General features: G+C 30.9%; 1 protein-coding gene across 3 annotated transcripts in view; it reads right to left on the bottom strand.

Moving 5' to 3' along the window:
* LOC143049698 (uncharacterized) overlaps positions 1 to 17,360 on the bottom strand; it is a 60,456-nt gene that overhangs the window by 8,630 nt on the left and 34,466 nt on the right. For all 3 annotated transcript variants that reach the window (XM_076223372.1, XM_076223373.1, XM_076223371.1), the window contains exons 3-6: positions 14,626 to 14,724; positions 3,261 to 3,359; positions 1,257 to 1,355; positions 390 to 488 (exon numbers count right to left, since the gene is read on the bottom strand). In XM_076223372.1, coding sequence (XP_076079487.1) covers positions 390 to 488; positions 1,257 to 1,355; positions 3,261 to 3,359; positions 14,626 to 14,724 — 396 coding nt within the window. The remainder of the gene's footprint in view (positions 1 to 389; positions 489 to 1,256; positions 1,356 to 3,260; positions 3,360 to 14,625; positions 14,725 to 17,360) is intronic.

The raw sequence follows: 17,360 nt of genomic DNA, 5'->3' as shown, positions 1-17,360 counted from the left end.
TCTTTGGGTGAATACTATTTAACAAATTAATTCAAAACTACATCACTGATATAATTGCTAAATATCCTGTGACAAATATTTCATGCATATTCAGGACATTTAACTGTATGAAAAGTACATCAGAAGTACCAAAATTTTAAACAATTTGGGAAGAATTCTTTTTTTTTTAAAGCTTGCAAAAATTAGAAAATACTGTGAGGAAAAGACAAACAACCTTAAGGCACTGACATTGGTATATGACCACCATGTGTAAGAATACCAGTATATACATTTGTATATATACTATTAGTTGATGAGCAATGATGCGAAAATGCATCTAACAGTATAACATGCTAAAATGAACCTCAGACAGCTCAGATCTGTCTGATAATATGACTATTTCTGCTTACATTATTTTTTAGGTCTGCATTACAGCCTCCATACAAAAGAACTCGAGCACTTTGATTGTGTCCATTCTGACTGGCTAAATGTAGAGCTGTAAATCCAGACTGAAAAATAAAGAAAAATAAAATACTGTACATTCTGTGTTGTGTATTGCAAACAGAATACAAGGATGACAGTGATTCGATGGTTTGAGATCACTGAATCCCGTCTCTCAGCGAATTACATTATTTAAGGATTTAAAACTAATAAACTGTTGACACAGAGATATGTCTTGCCTGTTGGTAAAAAAGATCAGAAAAGACAATCTGATGGACACCATGCTAGTTAATTGAAAGTAGCTGGACAATGTCATAGAGAGCAGCTAGTCAAAATGATCGTTAAACTGAGATGAACATCAGACTCTGACTTTTTTCAAATTGAATTTTACGGTGTGTTTGTTTATTCTACATTGGCTAGTGGTATAGGGGTCAGGGAGGGTTGAGATGTCACATGTTTAACCCTGCCACATTTTTGCATCTGTCAAATCAGGAGCCTCTGGCCTTTGTAAGTCTTATGTTTTGTTTTTTTTCTCTCAATTTTTAGAGTTTATTTATATGTTTCGGAGTTAAGTGTGATGTCCATTTACACTGAACTGGTTCACATTGTGTTAAGGGCAAGCTGAGGACCACTTCCTGATGCAGGATTTTCTAGCTTGTTGAAGACTCATTGGTGGCCTTTAACTGTTTTCTGCCCTTTGGTGGGTTGTTGCCTCTTTGACACATTCCCGAATTCCATTCTCAATTTTATTTAACACTTTAGGGACCTGAAAAGCAACACCTATGACTCATTCCGTTGACATTATCTAAGCCAAAATTATAATGAAATTGGCTTACCTTATTAGTTAGAATAGCATTACAATGGTGTTTAATCAACAGTTCTAACGTCTGACTAAAACCATTCCAGGCTGATTCATGGATGACACCATTACCATGCTGAAAACAGAAAATTAAAACTCATCAAACATTCCTGGCTTATAATTGAGCCAGTCAGAAGAGTGTTTCATTTAAGACTCATCAAACATTCCTGGCTTATAATTGAGCCAGTCAGAAGAGTGTTTCATTTAAGACTCATCAAAAACACTCAAATTAAAACAGTTCAAAGAACAATTCAATAATCAAGTTAAAGAGCATTGAAAATCATATAAATATTGTCTTCCTGAGTTATCTCCCCTAGATTACATTGAGTTTCTTTACCTTGAATAAGTTGTTCAGTGATCGTCAAGAATGGGATTTTTTTAAGTTTTCAAACCACTACAATTTTTTTGCCATCCTTTTATCAGAAACATTATTTTCCCCTTACTAATATAGTTCTAAGTTTTAAGTGTTTTATACCCTTCTCCTTTACAAATTTATAAAGGCCTTGTTCAGTCTGCTTCATTTTTCCTTACTTTTTGTGGGAATGGTTTTATTACACTTTATTTAAATGTGTCCAACCTCATTGATAGTAACATGACAACGTTATAAAACAGCTATGGGTACACCAAAACTTACATTATAGGTGTTCCCTGACAAAGTTTCAAACACCTGACCAAAACTGTGACAGGTCACACCATGGTAGGAACTCCTTGACAAAGTTAAGGATACATCCTATACATACAGAGATAAACATCAAACCAGGTAATGAAGTAAAGACCCATAAAACATTTGACTCATCTTGTCTCAAGTCAGACAAATTCTAAATGATATAACTTATAAATTATAGTTTTTATACGTTTTTAATTGTCTCCCTTTCAAAACTAAATTAAAACAGTCTGATATAATCTTAAACGGTATTTCTATAAAAAGAAACGATAAAATGGGAGTATTTTTGTAATTAAATTAAAATATGGAAATAAGGCCATTCAATTCAATTAAGAAATGAATATAATACGTCAAGTAATAGATGAGATGTATCGTGACGTGATGGTATATTGGTCTAACTGAATACCAAATCATGAATCACTGCAAACAAATCTTCACAAAACAATTTCTATCAGTCAATTTACTTTTAAATTCAATTTGTTGATGAATTATGTAATATTTAAATACAGGACAGAAATTTCTAATCAGAAACATGACACGTATAAGGTACAAAAAATAAGAAATCTAGCACCTGAACATGTTTTACACAATATATATAAAACATGACGGTGTTATTTTCTACATGTGTATCAAACAGTGATAATTACAACCTGTTTAAAAAACCAGACACTAATTTTAATAAAGAGAGTTTGGAATTTGCATAAAAAGGTTCTATTTCAAATTTAAGTAAAAATTGACCCTACTTTGTATTCTATTTGTTACCCTGTTGAGTCTGGAGTGTTTTCTTTGCTACATTGGATCTTAGACAGAACAATTACATATGAGGGTTCATTCTTTTCCTTTATGGTGATACATACAAGTTTTTTACATTTAGATTGAGAAAGAGATGACTAGAAGTAGCATCAATGAGACAGTTACCCAACAATAAAGAAAACATCGGAAGTTCAACATACTTTTTAATAATGATAGGGATGCCACAAAAAATATTTTACTTCAATAGTCCATGAGATAGGAATACACATTGGTGTCACATTTCATCATGTTGGAACACTGTAATACAGTATGAAGTTTGCTCATTGTTGAAGGCTATACAGCTATCTATTGTTTCTTAAATCTGCAACATTTTGAAAGTAAATAAATGTCTAATTGAAAATCATATCACATTCTTTTTTCAACAGAGGGTAAATTATTGGCCACAAATTTTCATCTGAAGCTAATTTCATACTAAAGCATGTTGAAGGCTCCATTTGTTAGTTTGCTAGTTTGTTAGTTTGTTTGTTTGTTTATTTGTTTATTTATTGGTTTGCCCTGAATTACCTCGTCCTGTGAGTCTACATTACATTTGGATGTCAACAGCAATTCTATGGCTTCTACATGTCCTTTGGAGGCTGCACGATGAAGGGGTGTGTAACCAAGCTACAAAATAACAAACAAGTTTATAAATACTATATAACTATGGTAGACAAAAATACATGTATGTGTCACAGCACACTGAAAGAAGATTTTTGTATAAAAAGGAATATATTCAATTACTGTTGCGTTTTTTTACATCCTTGTCAGTTGGTGTTATGTGGATATAATGTAACATTGGGCGATTCATTGGCAGTCATACCACACCTACTCATATTTTCATATCTAAAATTGCAAACATGTCTTCTGATTAACAGATTAAGTTACATAGGTTTGAATTGTAATACCCAGAGAATGAGCGTGTTTGCCACTTGACAAGCAAGCCATATGAGTATAGGCAACCTTTCTAATATTACAGAAAAGAAGGTGTTTTTACTTAAATCAAATCCAAATTAATTTTAATATATATATTTTACCCTGCCTGCGCATCATACAGAAAATTTTAATGAAATTCCTGTACGCCACATGGAAATTTGATCAAATCCAGTTAGCTGCACATAATTTTTATCAAATATTCCGGAGGTGCAACACAGGATTTGAATCAGTAATTTATTCGACTTACAGAGCAAAAAAATCTTAAGGTACTATTCAACTGAAACCTTACCTTTGATATACCTTGTTTTGAATTATTTACGCCATTTCCGTGTTATTTAACATATGATATCAATATCAAAAACTGACATAATTGATGATTAAACTGAAAAATGACCTGCACTTAATTCATTTTAAAATACAAAAGTGTCTTTTTAAAATAGAACTTTCTACTAAATTCAATGAAAGAACCTTTATCTTACGTTATTATTACTTTTAATTTACATAGCTGAACTAAAAAGCACTGGTTAATATTCTTAAAAGGTGGTCGACAAATAATACTTTATATTATATTACCAGTATATATATGTATTCCAGATAAACTGGTTATAGCATTACAAGACAATACAAGACAATATTTTAATTTATACATTAAAAACTGGCCATGTATTTTTCTTTAGACCTAAAGTTTGTTCTAGTCATTTTGCAAAAAGTGTTTATTTTGTAAAGCATATGTAAAAAAATAAATACGAGTAAGTTTCATTTTAAGAGAATACTACATGTAATTCAATGTCAAAATGGTGAGTAACAGCACACAATGGTTATAAACTTTAGATATATATATATAAGGACAATTTTATTACAACATTTGGTTATCATGGATTCATCTAACTTCAAGTCAAAATATTTCATATCATATTTCAAACAGGTGAAGAAAAGAAAAAAGAATTTTTAGACCAATTTGATCCTACAAAATAGTTCATAATAGGTTGTAATGTAATAAATTCACTAAAATACAATAAGCACTTTATTACTTATCAAAAGAAAAGTAATAAAAAAAACTATTTTAAAAGTCATTAGATTCAAGCTCCTGATAAGTCATTAAGTGTTTTGATATACATTTCACATAATGTGATTTCATCTGATGATAAACTTTTAACTAATTTTAATATTTAATAAAATGAACATGAAAATTCATTTCAATTTTATACTTCAATCAACCAGCTGGGGTTAAGAGTACAAGATAAGCATTTACAATATTTCCTTGTTGTCTTATAAATCATTAAGAATACATTTCATTGGTGTCATTTAAGGTGGTACCTAACAATACAGGGAGATAACTCTGTAAAGTCAGCTTAACGTTTTAATTACGTTGTGTTGTAAAAGGAATATTAAGCTTCTCAATGATCAAAATTGGTGTTTGTCAAATTGCTATATAACCAGTGTAATTTTTCTGACAAAACGGTTGGTTCAAATTTTTTAAAATTTTTATATATTTTTGTTAAAGTGTTAAAGTAAATACTTTGACAAAATTTTATGAAAATTAAACGAGCCAAATAAATTTTAGTGAAAGTGTTGGGTACCACCTTAATTGATACTCTCTTGTCTAAATGCCTGTGTTTAGTGTTTTGGGTTGTTTTTCTCCTTGATATAGTATACCCTATACCTTCTTTTATACAATAAATAAAGAAATAAAAGAACAGAGGGTTACATTGTCTCAACTTTTATCTTTTATTCACAATATGTATTTTTTTAGTTTTTTAAAATGTATGTAATTAATCAACAATATAAAAGTTATGTGTAAGATTGCAATTTTCCATAAACCTTTTACTTCTTTAAGGGCAATTAACTCCTGTAATAGGTTATCTGTGCTGATCATTGAAACATTAGTCAAAGACCAAGCTCTTAGATATAATAATTTGTAATGAATTTCCTAAATATTTGACATGAAATGTAAAAAAAGACATTAGAAAAACAATAAGGTCTTTTTCCTAACGCAGTGGAAAGACCGTAACAATGCAATTTTAAATATTGATCATATTTCAAAGGGACATAACTCCTGTCACTGACTGTCATTATAGTTAATTAGAATTGATTTGAGAACTCATCTACTACAATTTACACATTTATAACTAGATATAAACTTTTAATAGAAATTTCATAAAAATTTGACAAAAACATAGGCTTGAAATTAAGTCATTAAATTAAATGTTTTCAATGTAATAAATATTTCCAAGGACCATAACTCCTTAAAACAAGAGAATCAATCAAAAATAATTCACATTTTGCTTTGATAGCTTGACTAACAGACAAACACTCAGTGTGTCTATGCTTTCTGCAACCCTTATAGAGAGACAAAAAAAACTATTTTTTGCATACCTGAATATATTCTTAAAAGTAATAAGTATATCACTTCAAGTTTTTTGAAGTTGTAAAAAGTGTATACATTAATTTACTCCGTCAAGGTGTATCTAATACATATATGGCATTTTTGACATAAAAATTGTAAGATCAATAGGAATCCTCATAAATTGGTAAATAATGAACCATTGCTATAATGACATATTAATATTTCCTAATGATACTTGTAATAAAAATGCTTTTATATTTAACCAGTGTATCTGAAGTTTAATGTACTTTTAAATCAACAAAAATGTACTTCAGGATTATTTGTTACTTTATATATTATACTAAACACTATTATGGTGTCACATACAAGATACCAGTTTTTTGTACTTCAGGGGTTCTAATTTTGTATACTTTGTGTTGATGATGATTTAATCGGCGAAACATGTCGACAATAAAAGATGCAGTTTACTTAAGTGGTGTTGTCAATGTAGCGGTAATTATGTTTTATATAAATTACCATGAACAAACAGACGCACAGACCAAAAATCATAATGTCCCTGTGCTCTATTAGGTAGGGCGACAGAAACTTAATCTTTGACCATTAGATCAAGTCTAGTACAGTTATTTTATTTTTGCAGTCCTTCCAAAACTTTTGATTTAAAATAAACCATAACCAAATTAGATAATTTTTCTATGCTTAAATTTTTCAGTTGTGTGAACTTTGGGAGATTTCTTTAACATAGCTTTTTTATTGAAGATAGATCAAAGATTTAGTACTGCTTCATCAAAGGAGTAATATATAATCAATATCAAGAATATTATTTCATTTTTTATATATTTTAAATCCAACACAAAGAGACAGTTAAACAATTTACAGTTATAGAGTTCAGATTTATGACGTTTTAAATTTCAATGCAGTCACAGAAACTATACTATACATTATAATGTGAATACAGATTAATTATAACTGTTCATAAATCCCTGGAAAATAATAGTTTTTATGGAATCCAGGCACTTTTCTCCTTACTAATGTGGTTATAATTATATTTCAACGTATCATCGCAAAAATGTTTTAATCCTGGGCGATTTTCATTATACACTTAAAGATGTCAAATAACAATGATAAGGTTAGTTTTTGTTGACTTTAATCAAATTTAGAATAAGGTGTTACTTTTCACATTGTGTATTAAATCGAGTTTTATACAAAGAAATGTTTGGGTAGTTAAATACTTTTATTTGTACTGGGCAGTTGGCTTTTGACCAATTCAAATGATACAAAATTACATTAGAATTTTATGATGAGACTATTTGACCGATCATTCTGATGTTTAATCTACCATTGTATAAAAATCTGCTCAAGTTTCGACAGAAGTATATGTGATTTAAAGATTTAACAATGTGCTTCTATAAACAAAATTTAAGGAATTAGAAATATTTACGAGGTATTAATGGAAGGTTAACTCTCAGGAAAAACTTAGTAAACAGGGGCTGTTGTTAGCTCTATAATTGGTCGGGTTGTTGTCATATGGTTGTCGCTTTGACACAGCTTCTCCATTTCCATTCCCAATTTTACAGTAATGTATTTCAAATGTACAATTATAAATGTTGCTGAATTACTTATAATTTATATTTATGGGATAGTCTGTATCATTGATGTTTCTTCCACAATATCCTTTTATTCAGTTCACTCCTATTTCTTTTCTACAGTACGAGAGGTACTCACACATATTCATATGCAGAAAACATTATATTTCTTATTCTAGTATAAGGTACTACACAGATCTTAGAAAACATAAAATAAGGCTACACATTATTATAACTTGGTAAAATTATCAAATTCTTTAAAACCAAATAGGAAATTTATATAGATATAAGAAGATGTGGTATGAGTGGGAATGAGACATTAACTCTCCATTCAATCACAATTTATAAAAAGTAAACCATTATAGGTCAAAGTGTGGTCTTCAACACGGAGCATTGGCTGTGACACTGAACAGCAAGCTATAAAGGTCATATAAACATACTGCCATTCTATCATACATGTAACAACACAAGTAATAACCTTCATGGATGCACAAAAAAGACCAAAAGTGGTAGAAATCTGATGAAATAACTTTTGTCTTACAAAGAATTACCCAAGAGCAATCAGCCCAGGAAGAAAATATTTTTGTTAAATTCAAATCAGAGAAGATACATCTGTCTTGTTTTATTATATCCTATATCTTACAATATCAAATAAATCTTTCACCTATGTATTTAAATTTTATTTAACAATTGTCAACTAAAACCCCATCTCAATCCTCCAATTTAAGTTGCATGAATTAGAATTAAGAAATTACCATTTGAATAGAATAGAATATATTGGTATGTCAAACTTGAGAGATTATAATACTCAGAATTGTAATAAAACTTTTAAACCTATCAGAGCATAACGAAGTAAATCACATCTTATGCAGCAAAAGTGCAACTGCATGTAATAAGTGATATTTGTCAATTTCATTACATTGTCAAATAAAATGGATTAAAATATATGAAATACAGCTGACTTAACTTTTATCTAATAAATTCAATAAAAAATACTTGGTTAATTCTGATGTGAATCTTTATGTTTGCCTAAAAATGTGCAAGCATGCTTTATAACCATGCAGAGTGTAATCATGTTTATATAAATGGACAAACCCTACTTTGAACTAGAGAAACATATGCTGAATATGTGGTACATGTATTGGTTTTGCTCATTGTTGAAGACCATAAGGTGACAAAAAATTGCTCTAACTTGTATGTCAATGGTCCCTTGCAGAGAGTTGTCTCATAATGGCAATCATCCTATTTTTTTGCTTAGCCAGATTTTTAAGGTACTAATTGCTAAAATAAGATATGACAACTTCCAACTCAGACATAATTTTCTGACTTTAATTCTCCTAGTCTTTGTTCTTATTCTTCAATGCTGTGTGCTGACCAGATAGTACTGCAACTGACATCGAAAAAGACGCTTAGTTAACGAGTTTAATGGTCCGGAATAACACACGGCTGCAAATTGTTTTAAATGATAGAATAATATCTATATTTTAATTTCCGTCGGGTCGTAAAAAGTTTCTATGGTCACATTTTTGTATTTTATCCCTTTAATGGGGGTACCCCTCAATTTACGGTTTTGGGTAGTTACCTTAAAATCCAAAAATATATTTTTTGATTAAATTTCTCGCTATTTTTGTAAATATTTTCTATGCACATATAATCAAGGATCATCGGAATGATGAAGACATAAATATAATACCATCTCCAAGTAAAACTTTCAAACTTAAAGTTGGCTGTTTTTTAGATAGAAATTTAACGCGTTTTTCTTTGAAAACGAGAAAACATATGATTCAAAAACAGTATTTGACATTTGAGAGGACAAAACATATTATTGCGATACTGCATGCAAATTTTGTTGGGCAAATTCCAAACAATTTTGTCAAAAACTCAAAAATAAAAACATCATTTGTACCTTTTTTAATTACGGAAATTTCCTATCCGTCAATCAGCTCCACCATTTATTTTTTCCTTCACAATCAATTTGATAGATTCGATGTGATTATGTAGATTTTGTAGGAGAAGTTAATTTATTTTTGAGTGATTTGAATATATATAGTAGTTCTTTCGTGTATTTTCTGTAAATAAGTTATATTTTTGGTAATAAAATTTTGACTTTATATAAAAGTTAACCAAATCCTTCGGATAAGACGTTTTTCCGGATAATGACTATAGTTGACATTGTGTGAAAAAAACATTGTATGTCAATGTTTACCCTCAGAGCAATTAATATGCATGCAAGTGGTCGGGTAAAAGAACTATTGAAGTTTCGCAGAGATTTGGTGTGTGACAAGGTGATGCTAAAACCAACTTCTCTTGATATTCTGCTTTCCGTGGGCGAATCATCAGTGATGTTATGAGACTTGCACCAGAAGGCAAAATTGGTGCGTCTTTAAATTAGATTGATTGATTGATTGTTGGTTGCTTAACGTCCAGTGGCAAATATTTCATGCATGTTCAGGACGAGAACAAGTTAACAATAAAAACAATAGGTAGGTTTTGTCATAATAGAGGACATTCGGGATGATGATCGGGAAAATTTAGACTGCCACTGGAAAATGATGGTATATTGGATTGGGACAGAAATTTTCCATTGCATCAGGCCACCTACGGACCCCTCAAAGAACGTGACACTCCCTTTTCACGAGGCATCGGATTTAATGTCCCCGTTTTGACCGGACGTGACTGCGAACTTAATACATCACGCACAGCCAAACGGACGCCCCACTTCGTTTTACTGCCGGTCGGGAGAAGAGCAAGTGACCATATTTTGTTTCCCCAGTCACCCTTGGGGAACTTTAAATTAGAAACATCAGAAATCCATATATGTGATCAAACTGATCGACATGTATCCTCACAACCTGACACTTTTATACGATCTCGCGCTCAGTTTCTTCCTTGTAGTTTGGATATGAAAACAGGGTTTTTGTGTAAAAGAAAAACCTTTGAAAAAAACAGAAAACTACACAAAACTGAGTCCTCTAAACGTGTTGACAGTCTTTTAAGTTGTGCTTATTAATGTAAGTAATCATTTATCCATGCATAACCAAGTACTCATTGAAGTCAACACCTGTGCAATTAAGTAAAACAGTTACTGAAAAATTAGAATTTGAACTTGCTGTCAGTTCATTAATAACGATTGTTAGTGATGTGATTTGTTTTTCCGTAAGAAAAAGCCTTTCTCATGTAGCACATTCCCTATATATACCGATCAATTTTACCCAAGATTGTCTCTGATGCTTATCAAACAACTGGCAAACTCCAGAACTAACTAGATATTGTGACACCGTACAATTCAGACACAGTGGGGCCAAGGGATATTAAATATAGAGTTTAACTCTGAACTCAATTTAGGGGATGCCATATCTGCTGCAGGAAAATTGAAGTCTATGTTAAGACTTTCAGAATTACACCAAGGTGTGTCTGAAAATATCAAGGATACATTAAAAGAAGAACAATTACTTCACCCTGCCACCAGCGCTCTTATGAGCTATGTCCTCGTTTTTGGTATTTCTATGGAAATGATGCCCGCATAGCTTGTTAATAGATATAGGAAGATGTGGTATGAGTGCCAATGATACAACACACCAACCAAGTCACAATTTATAAAAGTAAACCATTATAGGTCATGGTCCGGTCTTCAACACGGAGCCTAGGTTCAAAAGTTCATTTGTTAGTTTTAAATAAAATTGATAAAAAATAACACAAAGGCGTTTCTGAACCGTATATTGTCCCTAAAGATAACAAAAATTCGGAAATGTATGGCTATTACTAAATCAATCGTTTCTGTAGCAACATTCGCCCCATTACATTTGGGATTGGCAGTGCAGATACATCATGCATATGCATATGGGAATATGAGTCACGAACATTGATCGAAACTTTGTACTCACATTTCTTTTGTGTTTCCTATGCAAAGGTAAGACTATATCTGACGAGTTTGACCGAATCATGACGGTATTTACGCTCCAGATAGCATTTGTACTCAAAAACTGTGTTTGCTTTGAACAAACTCTGTCCTGCGCCGAACTTGTTCTTATAAAAAAAGGGAAGTGTCTTGTAATGCTAATACGCGTACTGAATCCGCATATGATGACTAAGAGATTGATTCATGTCCCTATTTTATGAATACTTGAGCTATTGTCTGTCGCTTTTAAAAGTTATAAAAGGATCATGACTGATTTTGAATTACAACATTAGAAAATTGGCATTGCATTGTATAATTTTTCATCCTTCCCTTAAAAAATTAATGAGTTAAATGTTTTACCGGGATTATGTGCCTGTCCCAAGTCAGGAGCCTGTAATTCAGTGGTTGTCGTTTGTTTATGTGTTACATATTTGTTTTTCGTTCATTTTTTTACATAAATAAGGCCGTGAGTTTCTCGTTTGAATTGTTTTACATTGTCTTATCGGGGCCTATTATAGCTGACTTTGCGGTATGGGCTTTGCTCATTGTTGAAGGCCGTACGGTGACCTATAGTTGTTAATGTCTGTGTCATTTTGGTCTTTTGTGGATAGTTGTCTCATTGGCAATCATACCACATCTTTTTTATATTATCCCACTAAAAAAATGTTCATGCACCAAACTGACTGTCACTCATTTTTTTTAAACCTCGCATTCGCCTCGGGTGACTATAGTATATTTTGTGTTAAAACTAAAGTCCAGACTTTGCAAATACTCAATATGTATTTATCTATAACTAGATACTAATTTTCACAAAATACACAACCTTTAAGATGCAAAATTAAAAACACTGTTTCAGCGCTTGAATTTTGTTTTTTTCAAAGATAGAAAAAATATCGAAATAATTTGATAAACTGGTGTTTTATACTTTAGAAAATAATTATGTAATATACTATAGTGAAATACTATACACAATATGAAAGTTTATGGATGTGAAAAGGTCAAGGCCACTTCTTCTTTTGCTATGTCTTAAATGGAAAAAAATCAGAAGGTTCCAAATCAACGCCATTTTGTAATGGCAGCTCTTCATATAAGTAGTCAAATTTGTCGTTTTAACATCGTTTATAGCATATGCTTATGATTGAAACGTTTTTGTAGCATTCTATTGAATAAATATCAAAATATTTCTCCTTTTTGTCCTTGTGGTTGAAATATTGATATTTTCAGGTCTGACCTTTGACCTCAATTTCACAAAATTGTGACCACTCTGGATTTTTACGACCCAACTTTTCTTATTATACACGTTTTCCTCTTTCCATCGATATATAATTTAGGTGTGTGTTCTTCCGGACCATTAAAGTTTTAAAAAATGAACTCTGGTTGCAGTACTAAGAAGGAGCAAATACCAATTTTCAAGTCTAATGGTCTTAACTGGCTGGTGTTCCATTGCACAACCTCCTGTACGAGAATGTTACAAGACCATTTGAATGGGAAATGACAAAAATCTAAAGAAATACCAGAGAAAGTTCAATATATCAAAGAAACAGTACTTTTATTCCTGTTATTTTGACATTTTAAAGGGTTTTTTTTATCTTTTTTTTCAACTTAAAACAAGGTCATTATAGAGCACTCAATTGACTTTGCATCACTTTAATATGACCTTAGCGTCATAGTGGAAATATCTTCTTCAATTTCCTTAAGAATAAATTTCTTCTTAATTTAATTATACTCATTATTATGATATGAATAATTTACAGTACAGCTATTGATTACCTATATTCCTACCCTGCACATGTAGCTACCACTGAACATTTAAATCAGCTGATATTTCTGACAACATGTAATATAATATCACACGAATATATGATATGTTTGAAGTCAAACTTTTCTCTTCTTACAAGATATTCTTCTATATAAATTACTGTCAAGAAATCATATGACAGCAACATACAGGTTTGAAAAGAGACAACAAATTATAAGAGTACGACAAAGAGGTGCAGCCAATTTCACTTGACGTCATTTTGCACCAGGGTCATTTTCAAAAAGTCCTTGAATTGCAACTAAAATTTTAAAGTATCACATTTTAGATTGTTTCACAAATATCAGCCAGACCTCTTTAAAAGAATGTTCAATATTTCCTCCTTCCTATAACACTTAGCAAGAGATCACAGATCTTAAATTTCTTCATCTGTCTTAAGTCAACAATACATTTAAAGATGTTTCATAAGAATTTTTCAACAACTAATCAAAACTATGAACTGACAAAAATGGGTGTAACATATACCGTTTTTTGGTCTCAATGTAAAAAAAAAAAGACAATTCTTTGTCCTTGTACTGTTATAACCCTCTCAGATAAGTGTTTAACTAATCAGAAAATAATTACAGAAATACAGGTAATTCTATATACTTGAGTAGAGAAATTTTCTTCTTTCTGCCAATACTATGAAAATACTGACGCTAACCACAAATTTGTATAGGTCAACACTTGACAAATTCATTACTGTGAATATGAATTCCAAATCTTTTCTTCCTTTTTTTTTTTTACGTAACAGTGATCCTTGAAAACCTTCATAATCAAAAGATTTAAGTAATAATTTTAGATTCCTCATATGTATCATGCAAATATAATAATTATAAGACCTGTGTCCGATAATTGTAAATTTGTTACTTCTAGCTGTTAGTTGGTATAGCTAGATTTTGGTTGAAAATTTGTCAGTTCTAATATTTGGTTGTAAAATTGTTACTTCTAGCTGTTAGTTGGAACAGGTAGAATCTGATTGTTAATTTGTTTATAAGATAGTGCAGAAATAGTCAAATTTAACACTGCTTTTAAAAAGCCAAGCTGACATGGTACATCAACTTTTCAACACCTCTGCATGAGATTGAGGTTCTTGTAATGATGAAATTCTATCCAAGAATTCAAATGGTTCATTGCTTTGAAAAGTTTTTTTCTTCAAAAAGTAAAATGCAAAGCGTAGTGCCAAAAGAGGAGAGAGTGTACACAGATAGGATTGAGGGTAGCTTTGCCCTTATATTTTGAGCTAGTTGGGACACTAAATACCTACCACATCTCTAGGATCAAGGGTAACTTTGCCATTATATTTTGAGCTAGCTGGGACACTAAATACCTACCACATCTCTTTCATCAATACTACATCCTTGTTGAAGTAAGAATTTACAGATGTCTACATGTCCATTCAGTGCAGCATAGTGGAGAGCAGTTCTTCCTTCCTTAAAACACACAAAATCACATCATTAAAAAGTCATACACCTCAGAAAGAATAACTGGTTCAATATTAACATCAACAAAACAATTTAACAAGGAAGTTTTTTGTACAATAAAATGGTAATATTTCATGAAAACAATTTTGGATAATGAAGGAGTACACTGTTATAGGAGGGTGGTAAAGGGCTATTTTGCATGCAAGGTGTATTGCCATTTTTATTTCACATGCTGCCGTAAAAAAGGTTTGTTCTTCACTGTGTTTCGTGAAATAAGAAGTTTTTCATTGTTCATTTATCGTGAAATGGCAATTCTATTTCCCGTTCCTTCGTGCAGATACACCTCCTCCCCCTTATACATGTAGTCAGACTCAGCTATAAAATTAATTTGAATGACAAAATGTCAAAGCCTCAAGAATGATCCTTCAAATATAATTAACAGTGCCTTATACATGATAAAAGTCACATTAAAAGTACAAAATTCATAGTACATGTACTCATTGACATCAGTAACAAAAGTACAGCTTAGTGAACTTTGTATGACTCACTTTCTGCAGATTAACTTGAATGTCTCGTTCTCTAAACATGTAAAAAGGTTTTAAGTGGGAAAAATATTTTAGGGGTCTGACGTCTGACACCAACATAATATCTTAAATAATAATGTCACACAAGGCCAATTTTCCAAACTCTTCATTCGGAATCTGTATTCTCAATAATTAGATAATTTAGAAAGCTGATGATATTTTCATACTTTCAAACATTGACAAAGACTTCCTTAAACACAGGGGGTAAAAATCCCCTGTATAATTCGGACACAGCAGAACTAATTCTAACGTAGAAATATGTGACTTGGTACACGTCAAATTTACACATAACAGTTATAATCTATTTCTCATCATTTCAGCTATGTAGCGTTTAATCATTATTTTTATTTCTTTTCGAAATCCCTTTCCATACAGGATAAATCCCGATTTAAATCTAACTATGATTAATTCTCTTTATACTTCTCTTTTTGAATCAAAATTTTTACTGAGAAATAAAATTATTCATTCCCTATGTAAACAGGTGCAATCCATATGTAGGCCATGATTAATATAATGCTTAAAAATCTTGTAAAGAAGAGTCTGAATTATATTTCACTCTGACATTATATAGAAATAACTACGTCATATAATGCAAACACAAAAAATTATTCTTCCACTCTTTTTGACAACTATATAGAAGTGATTTTTTTGCAATTTTCAAGACCTCAATATTGAAATATACTGGAAGTCTGAAAATGCATCTCACAGTATAGGTGACTAAATATAATAATAATATGTATTGCGAAACATGAAACCCTGGCGGGTTAAATGCAAACATAGTATTTGTATTCGAGCATCACTGGTGAGTCTTTTGTAGACGAAACACGCATCTGGCGTATATACAAAATTTAGTCCTGGTATCTATGATGAGTTTATTGTATACACAAGTGACAAGAAACATAATACAGGATAAATGTTTTAAACAAGTGAAGTTGATATTAATAACATATATCTATATATAAATAATAATTGACCAATGTGGACCTTATTTTCGCAATTCCATAGATTGCTATATATATAGTCTACAACACTAGACAACGTATCTTTATTGGGATTTTAAGTTTAGAGTTTGAGTCAGGCTGGTTAAAATTAGGATAATGGGTTTTAATTGCCTTTTTAAGGGGATGTCTTACATTACTGCTAATTTGGCAATGAAGGAAAAAGTGTTCCTCATTATCTTAAATTTAACAAACTTTAACACAGTCTGAGTTCTCTTTGAAATTTTTTATAACGTCAGACTTTTATTTCTTAAAATTCAGTATGACTAATTATCATATTACAAAAGAAAACGTCAAAATTGAATTGAATGTAATATCATTTACACAAAAATACTATATATAAAGCATTTATTTTTTGAATTAAAATCAGGGGAGGTAATGAAAATTCAAAATCTGAAATCACAAAGTGTTCATCTTAAAAATCCTGTTTACAATCATAGATTATTACAATACACATCTGTTGTCAGTTATACATGTAAGCATTGATTTCAGGTAAAAAATACAAATGAAATCAATCAGCATGTTCATTTCTTTATTACAAATATAATTATATCAAATTGTATTGAACACAGTGGTTTCTGGGTCACCAAGAACACTTATACACAAACCAGATAAAAAAAGAAAAGTTTCCTGAATAACAGCATGCTGGTGTTACAGATAAGAAGAAAGACATTTTTTTAATTACTTCTTACTAATTCATTGACAAAGATATATTGTGTCCTAAACTAATCCTAAAGATAATAGTAAAATCAATTTGATGAGGCCCTGGGAGACTTATACATATTTTAGGTATGAATCAAATGCACCTTTTTAATACATTGAAGAATGAAAAGGATTCACTGTTTAAAACCCAATGCATGACAAAAGGGGGATTTCAATATTATTGTTCTCATCAAAACAGTACTTGGTTTTATTTATTTCAGTAGGACATGTCACATGACAAAAGGATAAGTCGAAAATAAAATGTTTATCAAAACATGCAGTATATACTTTCATTTGTTGTAATGGATAATATTAAGGTCAGTAGAGGTTATTTAGGAAAGTTGCAGAATAAAGTGACAGA

The sequence above is a fragment of the Mytilus galloprovincialis genome, chromosome 10 (assembly GCF_965363235.1).
Source record: "Mytilus galloprovincialis chromosome 10, xbMytGall1.hap1.1, whole genome shotgun sequence".
Classification (NCBI taxonomy): domain Eukaryota; kingdom Metazoa; phylum Mollusca; class Bivalvia; order Mytilida; family Mytilidae; genus Mytilus; species Mytilus galloprovincialis.
Note: the sequence above shows the minus strand (reverse complement) of the source record. Positions and strands in the feature narration are given on the sequence as shown.